Here is a 17,032-nt window from a genome sequence, read left to right on the forward strand (position 1 = left end):
ACATTTTTTTTAAAAGTCCCCACCCATACATACACGCATTCAAACATGCGTCGGGGGCGCATACGTGCAAAAAAGACGATTATGCCCATTACGCCACACATGTTACATATCGCTGCGAATGTCGGAGTGAGAGCAATAATTCTAGGGCCATCAATCACTGATAACACTAAACTGATGAGCGGTTAAAGCTTTTAAAGTGTCGCCAATGGCCAATTTTGGGTATGGTAGTTTTCTGCGATGTCGCGGGTGCGTGCAGTTTTAACGCTTGACATGTTTGGTGTCTATTTACCCGACGTGACCCCAAGTTTTATATTTTACAAAAAAACTGGGTAATAATAAATGTTTTTCAGTACTTTTTCCTAATTATAGTAAAAAATAAAACCTGCAGTGGTGATTAAATACCACCATAAGAAAGCTATATCTGTCCCCAAAAAATGGTATAAAATTCATTTCAGTACAGCGTTGCATGACGGAATAAATGTCAGTCAAAGTACCGCAGCGCTGAATACTGAAAAATGGCCTGGCCAGGAAGGGGGTCTAAACACCTGGTCTTGAAGTGGTTAAAGGACTTATCAAAAATCCTTTGTTTTGTTTTTTTTTCAAATAAAGGATTTTTCAAAAGTCTGGCCCTTTTTTTAAAACTTTTTATTGTAACCCTTTAGTGAACGGTACAAGTACCCCTTACTCATTCATAAGGGGGGCCCCATATGGGTGCCCCTTTATTAAAGATGTGATGATGTGAATAACCACCCCTGCCCACACCCCCACAACCAACGCCCCAGGGCATGTGGGGAAGAGGCCCTTGTCCCCATCGGCCTCCCAGTGCCGAGGGCATGTGGCCTGGTATGGCAGGAAGGATTGGGAGGGGGAGCCCACGCTGGGTTTTTTTATTTTCTTTAAAATGTTTTAAATTATTTTCTTAACTTTTTTTAATTTCTCTTTTTTTACATTTATTTAAATAAGTTTTAAACATTTTCTTTACATTTGTTTACATTTGTTCTATTCTGCTTGCTACCTTGGAGGTATCGAGCAGAATAGCCAAGCCGAATGCCGCTCAGCAGCATTCGGCTATTCACTCACTGCTGTTCGGCCCCTATGAGAATAGGGGCGAATGGCAGCAAGAGAGCTGCCGGAGCTTCGAGCTCAGCCGATCCAGATGTTGCATCGGCTGAGTCGAACTCCTTCCTCACTTCAGCTTAGCTGAACATGCAGAGCATGTTCGGCTGACCAAAGGCAGCCAAAGGAAGCCAATGTACGACTGATTTTAGCTGATGTACGGCTGAAATCAGCCGTACAGGGCCGAATGTCGCTCGGCTCTGTTCACTTTGGCTCAGTTATTCACTAGGCTGCCTTTGGCAGCTTTTTGCATAACTCCCTCAGTGTTACGTTTTCCACATGAAAAACATGCTAAAAAGGTTTCATTTAAAATAGGCATTTAAAATGCATTGTGAATGTTATTAAATGTACAGCGCTATGAGCCCAAATAATAATGTATTGATTGGGTGGGTCTGTTCTGAGACTGATTTGGTTTATCAATAACAGCCCTTTGTGTATAGAATACAAATTCATAAACAGTGAATAAATAAATAACTTAATGCCACTCTATGACAAAAATTGTGCAAACAATGTAAAAACATGCACAATGTGCGAATTTATCTATCTATATATATATATATCTGTGCATATATGTATAATCAAACGACATCCAAAAATAGTTGCTTCATATCCTAAAGGTGAATTGATTAACTTATAAGGGATAAATAATTAAGCATAACCCTTAGACTATAATATCATATACAATGTGCTCAGTCCATAGTCCAAAATCAATATGTGAAAAATTATTGTGAAGAACATATCTCCAATAAGTGCAATATAATAAAGTCCCAAAGTGCTTGTTAAACTCTCCAGAGATCGTATTGGTGCCACACATACACCCCCTCAAGAGTGCACATTCACCGCAATGTAATGGCTATATATAACAGCCACAAAACTCTCCCTGATAGACCACGATGTTACAGCGTCTTTAATAGATGCTTTTCAAACCAATAGACCTTTTTAAACCATAGATCAATATATCCCCATATTCATGGAAAAAAGAGCTCCTCATTGTATAGTAGCTCAGGAACAGTTTATTAAAAAAGTAAAAATCTTACATCAATAAAACGAGACAACCGGCCTGTCAGATTCCACAAACAGCCCGCACTTCCGTGTTTAGTATGGTATCAGATACAAAAAAGGGACCTAGACACAGTCCACTGGCTTCTGAGCAGCCACACACACAGAGCCCTCTGTCTGTCTCTAAGCTCCCAACTCCTCTCTCACTTAAAATTCATTGCATGGTAAAATTAGCATTTTGGTCCTGAAAATTGCCTAGAACCTCAAAACATTATATATTTTCTGAAAGCAAAAAACTTTTAGAAAAAAGATAGTAGCTGCAAGTTTTATGCTGCCCAGGACCTAGGGAACCCTTTGTGTAAAGGTATGATGAATCCTAGTGTGCCACTGTGAATGGAGGGGGTGGCCTAAGTATGCTAACAATGAGAGGGACATAAAGGTGTTTGCTTAAAGAAAACCTCACCAGTCTACTCACTGTAAATATGACCACATATACCAAAATCCTGTTTACTGTACCACTAGTGATAGTTTCACAGACACACATAAAGCTAAAGGATCATCTTTAGTTAAAAAAAAAAAAATATATGGACAAAGACCTAATGCTTTGCCCAAGCCTACCCTAAAGAACATTTTCATAGTCAGAAACTATTTAGCAACAAGTAACTTTTGAGACAAAAAACACAGCGTCTGTGCCACCCTTACATTGGAGATCAGTGTCTGTGCCCCCTTACATTGTCAGTCAGTGTCTCAACACTCTTACATTAGTGGTCATTTTCCCCCTATATATTGGTGTTCAGTGTCTGTACCCACCACACAATGGAAGTCAATGTCTGTAGCCTCTTATATTGGTGGTCAGTGTCTGTGCCCCCTTACATTGGTGATCAGTGTCTGTGCTTACCTTACATCAGTGGTAAGTGTCTGTGCTCCTCTTACATTGGCAGTTGTGAGGACTGGGCTACACTCACATTTTCTGCAATTTTTCTGATTGAGTTATATACCTGATACTATTGCCCACTAGCATTGTCATTCATCTACGAAATACTACATTATATCCATATCTACCTATGTTATTTTGATATTTGATATGTTGCACAGCCCTTTTCTTTCTTGTCTCTTTTCTATGGGATTTGTATGGTTTTTAAAGGGTGTATATGGTTCATTTTGATATATATGTGGTTTGTGGAATTTATTAATTTTGTTCAATAAATAGATTGTTACTTTTCTATATATTTTGTGTTAAAATAAGAGGGTAACTTTACCACTATTCTAAGGGGCACATATCTATTCTAATTAGCCCCTTATATTGGTGGTCAGTGTCTGTGCTACCTTACATTGATGATCAGTGTCTGTGCGTGCCAGTCAGTTTCTGTACCCTTCTAAATTGGTGGTCTGTGTTTTTCCCCCCTGGTGGCTTGTGGCCCCTTACATTAGTGGCCAATGTCTGTGCTCCCCTTACATTGGCAGTCAGTTCAGGAACCATTTACATTGGTGGTCAACAAACTGACTTGTCACTAAATTTGCTATAAATAGTGTTTTTTTGTTTTGTATTTTGATGTAATGTCCTTTAGGCAAACTGGACTATTGCATATCTGTACTACTGCAAATGCATGAAAACTAAAGGACATATACCAATGCTTTGGCTCATGTTAATCATTTCCGTATTCTTTTAATAAACACATTGAAGTTGGCTTAAAAAATGTAACTCAAATTGTTAAATGGGAGACAAGAAAAAGCATCTGTCCCACATTTTCCTTCCACTAACTTCATAGATCTGTGCATCCAAATCCAGTGACCATTTAAACATTCTTGGTATCATAGCTGATTTGAAAGCAGTTAGCATGCCATTGTCGTGATACATATTTGGCTGCTAATTATGGTTGCTCCAGCCATATTTTTTTCTGCTTTGGATGAAAGGAGCCAAATTTCACCTGGCACTGAGACTATATGATTTACTTTCCATGCAGTAAATATACATTTTGTTAGTTAGAAGGATTATACACAAACAGAAAAAATCAAATCAACAATTGTACCAATCATGTAAGAATAGATTTGCAGGAAAGCAAAAATAAAAATAATCAGATCTCTAAGCTTCCATCGGAAAAATAGCAACAATGTAAAATTGAGTTACACTAAAGATAACTTCTAAATGTGGAAGTTATGGGGAATTAAATGTATTGTGTCAAAATCAGACTCATGTTATATTAATTCTGCCATGGGCTAGCGCAATGCACTTGCAAGTAGCTCCTATAAGTGATTGCTCTGCCTACACCCAGGCTGGGAAAAAAGGTGCATCTGTTTTACATACAGTGAACCTGGATGGGCAGCACTTGTAGTACTGTTTTAAATAGATTCCCAAACAAACAGCTTAATGTACAGTTTACATATATACAAATTTAGTGCTTTCATGCCAAAGGATTTTCCATTTTGGTGAGCCTTGATCTTAAAACACAACTACACACCCAGAGACATAAGTAGAACCTTCAGGGCCCCGGTGCAAGAAACTATAAAGGGCCCCCCAACCCCCCGCCGCCATGGCACTGTGCGGTTAACAGGATGGCTGTGGAGGTCCCCAGCAAGCGCGGAACCTCAGGCAGCCGCTTCAGTTTAAAAATGTAGTGCCGTGTTCTGACCTTGTATCTGCGTTTGCGCACAGACTGGATTAAAGAGGAAACCGGCATTTATTTACAAAGTATTTGTTTGTAACTGTTAATTGTGACCGTTAATAATATGCCGTCCATGGCAGTAAATAATGGATGGAATATTATTAACGGTTACAATTAACAATTTAACTAAATACTTTGTAAATAAATCCCTGTTCCCTCAATAATACTGGTCTGTGTGCAAGCGCAGATGATGAGGTTGGCAAATTCAACTATGACGGCGTTCTCGTGAAAATGCCCAGTATTGGCACTGGTGCATCCCTACTTAAAAATATAATGCATTGCTGGGACTTGTAGTCCTGTACATTTGGTGCTATTCTGCATTGCTGTATATTGATTATACAGCAATGCAGAATACCACCAGGTATGCGGGACTACAAGTCCAAGCAATACAATATAATAAAAAACCAACACTGCAGAATACCACCAGCATCCCCGACCACCCCGTGGCGCCACTTCCCGGTCCAGACTTACCTTCCCTCTCCTCCTTACATTCTTCCTTGTCTCAGTGGCCATGGGGTGGGGCTAAGTGGAGTGGGTCCTCGCACGGCAGAATGTGCTGCCTGGCGGTGCCGGCAGCACATTCTGCATGACTACTGGCTGTCAGCTTCTCCATCGCTGCCGCACAGCCGCCCGTACATGCTGCGGGTGGCAGAGCAGCGGGGAAGGAGCGGCACGATCTCGGGGGGCCCCTCTTCTTCCTCTCTGCCCCCCCAGCAGGCAGAACACCAGGGCCCAGTTGCAATTGCGACCGCTGCGACTCTGGTAGTTTGGCCAGTGTACACACCGCAACCACCACCACCACCATTCAGTAAGAAGAACCACTCTTCATGGTTTTTCATAACTGTTTCCATAGGCAACTCTCTGCTCATTGGGCATAATCATCATGATGCTAATTATTGTCCAATGAGCTGGCTCAAAATATAGAATCAACATAACAAGCTGTGCTGTTGAACCAGGAAGTAGGTGTGGCACCTGCTGGTTATTCATTGTAACTTGAGCCTGAATCACAAGATTGGCTTACAAGAATGACAAATCATTTGGAAATTGAAGCATTAAAACAGGTATTAAGCCATGTATTTAGCTTTATTCTCAGCATTCCTCTACAAAATAATGTTCCTGACTGTATTTGCTTTGTTCACCATGCTGAGACAATGGGGGTGATTTACTAACTTAAACACACGCACGCACCAGGTGTGTGTGATTTTCACACAGCAAAACTTATTTATCAACCAAAAAGTCTCTAAAAGCATATTTCCACTAATGCCATATATGGAAAAATCATGCACATGATGCATATATAATGCTGCTTCACAGTTTAGACAAAAATGGTTAGCTCATGCATTTACATTCCTGCATTCATCAACGCAAGCAACATAACATAGAGCTAATTTACACCACATTACCTTGCAATTCATTGCAGGGATTTGCACAACACACCTGCTGGGTGTGTACACACTACAAAGGTGTTTCGATTCCTCCCATAGATCATGCTGGGAGGGAACACACTACAGAGGTGTATACACGTTCGTGGTGTGTTTAAAAGGTTAGTAAATCAACCCCAATAGCTTCTATTGTGAACAGCTTGATTGTCAATGCTTTCAATGGTGCGGGAGCTGCCTGTCTGAGAATACAAAGGAAACGTCTGATTAGAATGGGATGGAAGGAAATTTAAATTATAGTAAAGAGTTCGGAAGGTTTAAAACCCCTGTCAGTTTTTGTTTTGTCCTTTGTGTACCATTGGAGAGATCGCCTTTCACTTCCTGTCCTACAGCTTTACCGGAATGTGAAGAAAATCTTTCTAAAAGGACTGAGGTCCCCTTTTAGACAGTTGTCACTGGAACAAGTGTCTCCATTGGAAAATTTCCCTTTTATTCTTAATTTGCGAACATCTCCAACATTTTAACCCCTTCATGACTGAGCTAGTTTTCAGTTTCTGTTCATAAATGACTGACACACTTTTTACATTTTTGCTGTGTGATTCTTCCACAGCAGTAATATACTTTTTTACTAAATGTACACACACATATTATATATTGTTTTTTAGAGGACAGATAGGGCTATATAATTATATCAAACATGTGTACCTAACTCCTCACTTAGTTTGAATAAAATATAAAAAATGAGGAAAAAATGTAGAAGAAAACACTTTTTCACAAGTTTTGATTATTATTTTTTATAATTAGATTTTTTTTACACTTTGTTAAAACAAAAGTTAAAAAAAAACTTTTTTTGTCAGTTTATATCAAGCAGTCACTGTGACTGCTTGCTAAATTAACATTTTTAATTTTGGGCTATTATTAGGCTGCTTCAACCTTAGGAACAGCTAATAATAACCTTAGAGACTGATCCTGACAGCATGTCAGAATCAGATCTCACTAAAGGTCTTTGATACTGCTCAGACGATCAGAAGTGATACATTTCAGGCAAGGAGGTACATTGTATCTCTTGTATCTCTGTGCCTGAAATGTATTATAAACATCAGGCTATCAAGCTGTCAAAACGAATAGCAGAGAGGTGACTCACTCTGCTACCTCTCTGCTATTTTCAGCTGTCAAATATGGGATTGCTATTTAGTGCTCCCGTATTTGTATGTAACGGCTTCATTCTTTCATTAATGAAAGGAAGAAGCTTTTACAAAAGCTTAACTATTTCATTAATGAATGCCTCAATACTGGGGCATTCATTAATGACTGGTAACCGCTGAGAATCAGCAGTTAACGGCATTATAGAGCCCTAAATAACTTGTCACGTACAGTGTACATGGCCAGTCATATAGGCACTTTGTGGCGGGACGTACAGTGTACATCTCACGTCATGAAGGGGTTAAATTTCCCTCAGATTGAGTCCGAGTGACAAATTATAGAGGGTGAATCTTCCTTACAAGGACACAGTTAGTAAAAAAAACCTAACAGAGATTCAAACCCTCACCACTTCATCCAAAATTTGGCTTAAGATACAATTTAGTAATCCCTAACAGACAGGCTCTATACTTCCCACATGTACTATAATGGATATAATAGTACTGTAAAAAAAATCCATGTGAAAATCAACCTTGCCATCACAAGTCTAAACTAACCCTCCATATTGGTTACACAATACAGTTAAACTAAACTAAACTGAAACCAAACTTGACATTAAAGTATTTGTATAATTCTGGCAGCTTTTCAGTACAGTAATTCATCATGTGATTTTTTTGTCTTTTTCAGAAAAAATGTCATCTGTTACATCAACTGTTTATTTAACTCAGAACCGAAGTTCTCATGCTGTTTCTTTTTCAAAGTAAATTGTCAAAAATTCTGTCAATGCTTTGTCAACATTTTGCTAAAATTTGGTTTCAGATGTTGGTTATGTAAGACTCGATTGAAAATCTCCAGCTGTGTAGCACATCATTCAAATTCCCAGAAGGAGTAGCCTGTAGAGAAAGAAACTTATTAGGAAATAGACCCACAGGGGGCCTGCTATGCATTCAGGGCAAACTTCAGTCAAGATGGAAAGCATTTTGATTGATGCATACTAGAAAATGTGAAAACATTGACCTCTAACACAAGCTATAAGATGCAAGATTACTGCCATTATTGCTTTAAGACATTTTAACAAGGTTTCAAACAATATCTGACGTGCAGCGCTGGAGGTAATAAACTTCTGAACAAACCTTGTACTTTAATTTTGAATCTCGAAAAGTGTGTTTCACAGAAACAGTATCAAAGGGCAAAGTAAAAGATTCAATTTATTTAAAGCAAATGAATAGAACTTTATTTTTCCACAAAGTAAAAAGAAGGTGTAATTTGAGATAAATCACATATCTGGATTAGCCCTTTTCTGTTCTCTTTAGTTATAGTAAATTGATCGATTTTACATGCAAGATTTCAAATATAATGTTACTATTGGCACATTATTTATTTAGGCACATATAAATTCTTAATATGATTGTTGTCCTACTAGGTGGAAAATCACTCACAGGCATGGAAAGTTTATAACAAGGCTTCAAGGTGTTTAGTGACACATTATTTAAGGCTGTAAGGATCTGCAGAAATTGATTTCACAGCTTTCAGGTATAAAAAAGATACTGTTAAGTTACAGCATCCATGAAAAATATCCATTTGCTGTTACTAAACAAACTGCAGCAAAAATAAAATTGTATAAAAAATAAAAAAGGATGTGGCCATATTCTCCAGATACATACAATTCAAAATAAACACTTTTTTTGTTATATAATACATAATAGGAATATTCATAGAAGGAAAAGCTGAAAACAAAATGAAATTACATTCAGAATATGGGCCCCAGTTATGGACACCACATTGCTAAAGAGACAGGAGTCCAGGGGTTTCTTGAGAGGTTTCAGAGGTGGGCAGCTAAATTAAAAAACAAATGGTTAACCTTTAATACACAAAAGACAAGGGAATATCAATTTTGTTTGAAAAGAAGATATTATATCACACAAAGTAGTAATGACGAGAATAGTGATAAAATCTATATGTTTGTTATATGTTCCTGTTCACCCAATATACCGAAAAATAACTTTAAAAAGTCTTACCTTTTAGATGTTTTGTTAAATCAGGCAAGATGGCTGATTCCAGATTTTTCTTAGCCCTTTCATAGTGGTCTGTCTTAATAGAAAGACTTGAGACTGAAATGTAAGGATTTTGTTTATCTTATAAGCTTCATTAACATACAGTGAACAAGCGACCTCAGACCCCTCAGCCCTCACAGCCCCTCCTAACATTTCAAAGAAATAGAAGCAAGAAGAAATTTTAACCCTTAAAACCCTAAGTTTTTTAGCTTATGATATGTGAATGGGAACATATAACATATATAAAATTGTTGTTATCCCCATTTGGCATCAAACGTGGAAATACACTTTAAGTGAAAGTAAAAGTAATGCATAATTTTCAGGCAACTAATATTCCAAGTTAAAATGACTAAAGGTTAAAAGAGCAATTTACGTTTTGCCTTCCTATGGCCCAAAGCAGCAGGAGCTGGGAGAAATGGAACTTAAGGTTCCTCTAGGGAGTTTTCACACATTTCCTGTCCTGGTGAAATTAAAGGGTAGACAGAGCAATTCAGACTGGTGGTGTTATTTTAAATAGCAAATTTTAATGCAGCAAAGGGCTGGACTAGGTGAAGATTGGTGATTTTAAGTCCATCTAAGGGATTTGTGTGAGATGGCAGTGTTAGGTCCAAAGGGATTCTGTGTGCAGGTGATCTTAGGTTTGATGGTATAGTGTTTTTGTGGGCTGTGGACATTAGCTCTGACAATGAGGGAGACTAGTGACTTTAGGTAAAAATGTGATTTGGTGGGGGCTGGTGAGCACCCCAGAAGAGGGGTGGTGGTTGTTAACTTTAGATATGAAAAGAGTATAGGCATATATGATGCCTTTTATTTTTCTACCAACATTCATGTACAGTATATTTTCTACAGAATCTACTGCTCTCAGCATATCTACCAACCTTGATATAATCTCTGACCTCTTTCTCTCTCATAAACTTTTCATTAATTTTCCAAGCATGTACAGAATATAATGCATAGCAAGGCCAGTGTGCTGACACAGCAGCCATAACAGTCAAGGACAAAAAAAGCATGAGCAAAACATATATGAGAACATGATGAGTATACAGTGTATGACCAAATAGGTAAAAACAGTAACATCTCAAGGTGTAGAGCATACCAGATCTTGCCATATCTCATAACAATCTGCAAAATCCAGTTACAGCATAGGAACAGACAGTGGAAATGTACAATCACCAACCTTCCCAAGCCACAATAAGGGTTGGGGAAGAAAAATCTACAATGTTCCCCAATAAGGGAAACACAAAACACAAAACTATCCAAAAAAAGGGTAAAAGGAGATGAAAAAATGGATTCGAGGGAAAGGTAAGAAAAGAAAGAAAACAGAAGGTCACAGGAGAAAAAGATAAGCAAGGGGTATTAAAAAGGTTCAAAGTAGAGATCAGGAGAAGAACAGAAGATTAGAGAAGTGGATGGTCGAGGGGGAGATAGCCCAAAAGATAATCATATGAAGTGAGGATGACACTGGGGTGGTATCAAAATATCTCTGACCTTTTTCAGTGTCTTCCTTCACATCTCTTACAACTGACTATGTCAAAGAAGGGGTAGTTGGAACTTTCATAGGCATGGGGCGCTGAAGCAGTCAAGAAGATATTCAGGAAATAGGATAACTTAAAAAAGTTAATAAGCTTAGTAAGCTATTGTTTTCCAAACTTCTTTTGGTGCATGTCTGTTGTGCACTTGATTTGTGCCAAATAAACAACATAGTGCGTCAATGTTAAGAGGGTTTTTGACATGTGCGGCATAAACTGAAAATTGCAAAAGGCAATTTGTCACAGTAATGTTGCAGTTTCTGCACTCTATCAACTAATAACTGCACTACAATGTAGCACAGATATTAGCTTCAGAGCTGCGCCTGGTCTTACCAGGTGAAGATCTTCACATTGGACTGAATCGCTCTGATCAGTGCCTGTACAGACACTTAACAGGGAGAATGAGCTGGGAAAAGCTGATGTCTTCACTCACTTGTCCCTCTGGCTAGCTGAGCAAAGGGGAGGAGGCAGCCTGCAGATTCCCTCTGATGGATGTATGGATGGAAGAGCACCCGAGGGAGCAGCCAGTGGGAGGCTCTGTGCTGCTCTGCTGCCTGCAGTGCTCCCTCCCCCAGTGTTAACCTCCTGATGGTAGGAGAGAAAGATAGTGAGTTACTATAGCTCACTGTATTCCTCCCTCCACAGTGACAGCACACCAGGTTTGCACTCTCACTGTAAAATAGGCTTCTACTAAACAGAGGTCCATGGCTGTGACAGAGCTGCATACATTTAGATTGGAAGTGCCACACAGTGATATTAAAGTCAAGATTTAAGTTTATTCCAATGCTACCTAAAGGAAGATTGTGCACAAAGGAAACACATTTTAAGGGCAGAAGACTCAACTCAATCCCTGATAAAGCCTCACTTTATCAGGGATTGAGACTGCTTTAACCAGCTGCTAGAGGACAACCTGCCACACTAAAAATATACTATATGAAATTTAATGGGGGTTCTTGCCGTCCCCCAAAAATTATATTTACTATTACTATGTAGTACTATAGTAAATAAATATTTATTATATTTACTAAAATACTCTAATATTTCTGTCTGTTTCACTGTTAGAGATTTTCAATTGCTTCCTGCCTGGTTACCAAGGAGCCCTGATTAGCAGTTAAAACCTGAAAGGGGTTCTGATCCTTCCCAACTCTATCCAAAACTAGAACAAAAAAAAGAAAAAAGTTGGATGGACATATACATTAAAGTAAAGTTCTGACAAAAATATATAGGCTACCAAATGCAAATAACACCCTTAGCCTCATAAAGATGCAATTTGTCTGGCTTTTGTAGAGAAACTCTAATATTTTCTAAGTCACTGAGTCAGAACATGTATGCAGTTATTGAAATCAGAGACAAGCCAGAAATCTTAAAGAGGAACTTTACCCATATCTTTAAAATAACAACAAAGCCACTTTTAGAAATGTTTAGTAATGACAATCTACAAACACATACTTCTAGATAATAGAAGGCTTTTATTTTTTGCATACCTTATTTTTCTTTTCCAGTCTTCTGACAGTGGCCATTTTAACTAAGGGCAGATTACTAGATCTCCCGTTAATTCCTGGAAGTCTGGCACGTGTGACTAGGACATGTGACCATGCACATCATCTCAGGGGAGGAAAATGCCTTTCCCTGAGATCTCGTGAGATTACAGATGAGATTTCCCAGTAATGTTCTCCTGACATAACCTTCCCAGGATGCAGTGCTTGTGCACATTACATCATTTGTGCCAAAGTGGACCAGGAAGTGGAAAAAATAAATTGTAAGTAAAATAAAAATATGTTTATTTACCTATTGAATGTAAGGTGATTTCATATCAGCATGCAGAGCTGTATACTGATGTGATTTTTAATCAAAGGGGGTAAAGGTCCACTTAAAACTACATACTTATGCTGGGACAGTAACTCCAAAGCCTTGAAGCAAGAAGGACTTGAATGACAGCCAGGCAACAGCAGTCTCTGTGTTTGTTAGCATGACAGGTTTCAAACCTCCAAAGCTTCTGAGATAAAATAAAAGGACCCCTTTTGGCACCACATATTTAGGCAAAGGATGCACCATGGTACACTCCCTGAGTACACAGACAATGGCAATTAAAGAGCAAGAATATAATTTAAACCCACTTGGGCTTTTCACTCTACTTTTTCTTTATATAGGTGTTAGGAAATAATCCATGAAACAATCATATTTCTACACTAGAATCAAAAGAGGGACCATAGAGGAAGCATGGGAAACTAAATGATTTGGTACAAAAAAGAGGGACAATTCCAGTTGAGAACTATGAGATTGCTTGAGGTTAAAGCTGTTAATATAATATTCATCAAACGTTTAGTGCAAGCATATCTTCCTGGAGCATGTGTTATAAATTACAGTGATTGTTTCACCTGCAGTGAATGTTTAGTGAATGTCACAAGAGCAACACTGCAAAACAAAATACTGTACCTAATATCAAGTAAATGTTAGTGTATGCCAGTCAGATGACAGAATAATGGATTCTGGTTATTTGTATGGGTACTTCTCACTTTGCTGTTTGCCTTACTAAATAAGCCTGTTTAACTCTGAAATAGAAATGGAATTATATGATTGCATTAAACATAAGCTGAATGACTGAATGGCAGTGGAGTTCACAAAGTATAAAAAAAACAATTTTCCTAACAAATATGAAAATGTGCAAAGTACAAATGTTTTAAATGTAATTTCCATAGAACATGTCTCAAATGCATTTGCCCATAATGTGCATCACCAGGCACTACTTGGCAGATAAATAATTTTAGTGACAAGGTGAAATTTTCAATGAGCTCTCACAGCTTGATAAGTCATTTTAATTACTATGTGATGCATATTTAAGTGACAGCAGTTTGTTGGAAGCTTCAGGCAGAAACATGGTAAATTTGCAGGGTTGCTTAGTTGACACGCTGCGCCAAAAGAATAAATCATTAATAGTTTATGTACCTCTTATGAATTTTACTTGCAAATTTCACCTTAAACAAAAAAAAATATTTATGTTTGTATTCGCAGAGATCCTTCTGTAGCGCCATGGTGGAGGAATTAAGGATGTCACTAAAATGCCAGCGACGGTTGAAACATAAACCGCAGCCTCCTGTAATAGTGAAAACAGAAGAAGTCATCAACATGCATACATTTAATGACAGAAGATTGCCAGGAAAAGAAACAATGGCATAGAGCTGGGTGTCAGGCATCCCCGAGCACAAACTGTCAGCTTTTTGTTTTCTTTTTCCAAACAACACTGCGAGAATGTTTCCTGTGGAAATATGCAACCTGTGCAAAAATAAAAATGAGTTACCTCATGTCGCTGTGTCTATGAACTTAAGACTTATTACTCTGATTCATCGGTCAGACTAAAACTACAAGAGTCATGGATAAATCACAAACGTCTGCGGAGGTTGAACTTCCTTTTTTTTTCTTTTTTTTTAAGGGGTCCACCATTTTAATGAATGTAAACGTGTGTACGTTTTGTGGTTGCTTTACAAAATAAGGTCCCAAAAAAAGGTTATTTTTCTTTTTCAAAAGAGCAACTTACTTCATTCAAAGAAATACATTGAATTAATAGTAAATGCCAGTAACCAATAAAGGAAGAAATCTCCTAAAAACTATATTAAAATGACTGTATGCTCTTTGACTTTCCATAGCAAAGATGACAGATGATTGGATGAATTATTGTTAAATGCCCAAAATCAAAAAAGGAAGAATTCTTCTTAAAGTAGAACACAAGATCACACACATATATATATATATATATATATATATATACATGCACACACACACAAAAACCACTATGAGAAGATTCTTATCTGCTTTGTGGACTCTGTGTTTCACTGTCGTAAATAAAACAAAAAATGTCAGTAAACAAGGCAATAATTGTATTGTTCAATTCAACCCTTTGACAGCATTTTTGTGTGCAGAATGGTAGACTGACAAATAGTTGTTATGACACCCAGAAGAATGTATCTTAATTGTGGATCACAAAGAGGGAAATTGTGGCTGTGGTGGAGAGGATCCAGATTAGGCAAAATGGATTTTTAACACGTGTCCCTGTAACCATATGAGCCCCACTGAGCCTCTGCAGTTCCATCCAGCTGTGGAAAGTATATGGGCCACTTAGGGGAGCTTTCCATATGGAGCTGTAAATGGACTGCAGTCATCAATACAGTCAGTGTATAACAAACAAATTCCTTGAGCAATTTTTATTTTAAAAAAAGAAAAAAATGTTCAGGTTTATTTGTGGAAATGCAAGATTTCTATAAAATAGTTTTTGTATGGAGATTTTTGTAATACTTTTTATCAACAAAATCCAAACATGCGTCTTTTTCGTCAGGGGTGTGATGCCAAGCATGAATGGTAGTGTGGATGAGCATCACCAACGTTTGGTGAGATTATTTTTATCAAATTCAAGTTCAATATAAAGCAAAGAGAATTATTTTTAAGTTCAGTATTGCTAGTTGCACTACCAGCACTGCTTCCCATGCTACACCCCTGATTTCCACTAAACTACAAACATACTGTAATGAACAATTGTGTGTAAATGGTAAAACTACACAGTCTTCTTGACCACATTGTGATAACAGTTGAAGTGCACACAGTTTCCTGTTTGAATTCAATGCACAAAATAAACATAAGCAAAATCAAAATGGAATTATCTATTTTTTTCTACTACAAAATGAAACACTATATTGCATATTTTCAGAACGTAATGTGATGATAGAACCTAAATTACATTCTAAAAAAATACAAAGAGCTAAAAGGACCTTGACAATTAAGGCAAGATTATATTTGATGGTTTAGCATTCTGTAGTAATTACTGTTGGTATATTTTAAATTTCTTCATTTTCAATTGTTTAATAATCAGTGGTTTAAAATGGTTAATGGATAATTCCAGGCAAATGCATTCATTAGCGCATCTATGTTTTACTTAGTCATTAAATGATTTAAGCTCAATTACTTAGTTACCTGTCTTTGTAATGAGTCACTACAATTGAAACTACTACAGTTGAAAGCTGAAATCAGAATTGTAGTGGAACTGTCTGCTCAATAGGAGATTTATTTGGACTTCCAAGCAGGAGAAAACACAAGGTGGATCTCACCAGCAGGGTGATGGTCACTGGAAGAAAATGGTAGGAGATGGCACAGTGACATTTAAAGCAGACCTAAAGTGTAAAGGCTTGTTAACACCATGTCCATTGAGCTGCATTTTTCTGCACAGCACATGTATGGTATGAACAGGGCACATAAAATCAAAAGTAGGCATGCAGTGCAGAAAAATGCAGCTAAATGAACACGGTGTGAACAAGCCCTAAAAGTAAACAGCCCCATACATGGCCCTACAACATAAAATAATTGGATCCCCAGAACTTCCTGGAAACAAATTGCTTAGGTTTTCTAGATGCATCTTAATCAATTAACGTTATCGGGAACATTCCTTCTTAATTTGTCCAGCCCTGGATAGGTCTGCTGACATCAATCTCCAAGAGTGATTAGGAAAGCCTTGGCAACTGGTAAATAGAAATATACTGGGGATCTAATTGGTTTACATTTATCTTCACAATATAAGAATTCTTTGCACAACCCATTGCACATTGGGTATATTTTGGGGCCATATATGGATTTTATTGTTTACGTTTTGACTTCAAGTCTGCTTTAAGGTAAAAAGGGAATACAAAATATTAGACTATGGAACTGAATATAAGAATAGAATCCATAAGGTGCCTTATTTTACCTTCAGATGATGACTGAGCAGCAGGTCACCAGGCCTAAGTTCTGTAGAGTTGGAGTTTGATTAACCATCCATTCATTTAATTATTTGTTTTCTATTATTATTAATTATATAGGTTTTCTTTCCAGTGCATCTAAAGCCAAAACTTTTTAGTTTTAGATATCGAGTAGAAGGGCTAGAACCCCAGTCAGGTAGATGTATCCTTTCTTTGGGACAGAAAGTGATGGAAAAATCAACATTTTGGAGTTGTCAGCAGAACAATAGGTAAGAGTAAATCTTCCAATGGGGACACCTGTTCCAGTGAAAAGTGTCTAAGTGAGGAATTTCCCTCACTTTGCAGAGAAACACCCTCAGTGGGACAGCAAAAATAAAAAAACTGTTTTTTAAACTCAATCTTTCAAAAACTGAGCTCATGATATTTCCTCCC

The 17,032-nt window shown here is 37.7% G+C and overlaps 1 protein-coding gene across 1 annotated transcript in view; it reads left to right on the plus strand.

Annotated features, from left to right (window-relative positions):
* Window positions 1-15,085, plus strand: part of LOC108792938 (glutamate receptor ionotropic, kainate 2) — a 542,451-nt gene extending 527,366 nt beyond the window's left edge. Inside the window, exon 17 of the mRNA XM_018563830.1 lies at window positions 13,893-15,085. Within this exon, the coding sequence (XP_018419332.1) occupies window positions 13,893-14,057 (165 nt within the window). The 3' untranslated portion in view covers window positions 14,058-15,085. The remainder of the gene's footprint in view (window positions 1-13,892) is intronic.
* The last annotated feature ends 1,947 nt before the right edge of the window (window positions 15,086-17,032 follow it).

Source organism: Nanorana parkeri, unplaced genomic scaffold (assembly GCF_000935625.1).
Source record: "Nanorana parkeri isolate BGI_ZX_2015 unplaced genomic scaffold, ASM93562v1 scaffold703, whole genome shotgun sequence".
In the NCBI taxonomy this organism is placed as follows: Eukaryota; Metazoa; Chordata; class Amphibia; order Anura; family Dicroglossidae; genus Nanorana; species Nanorana parkeri.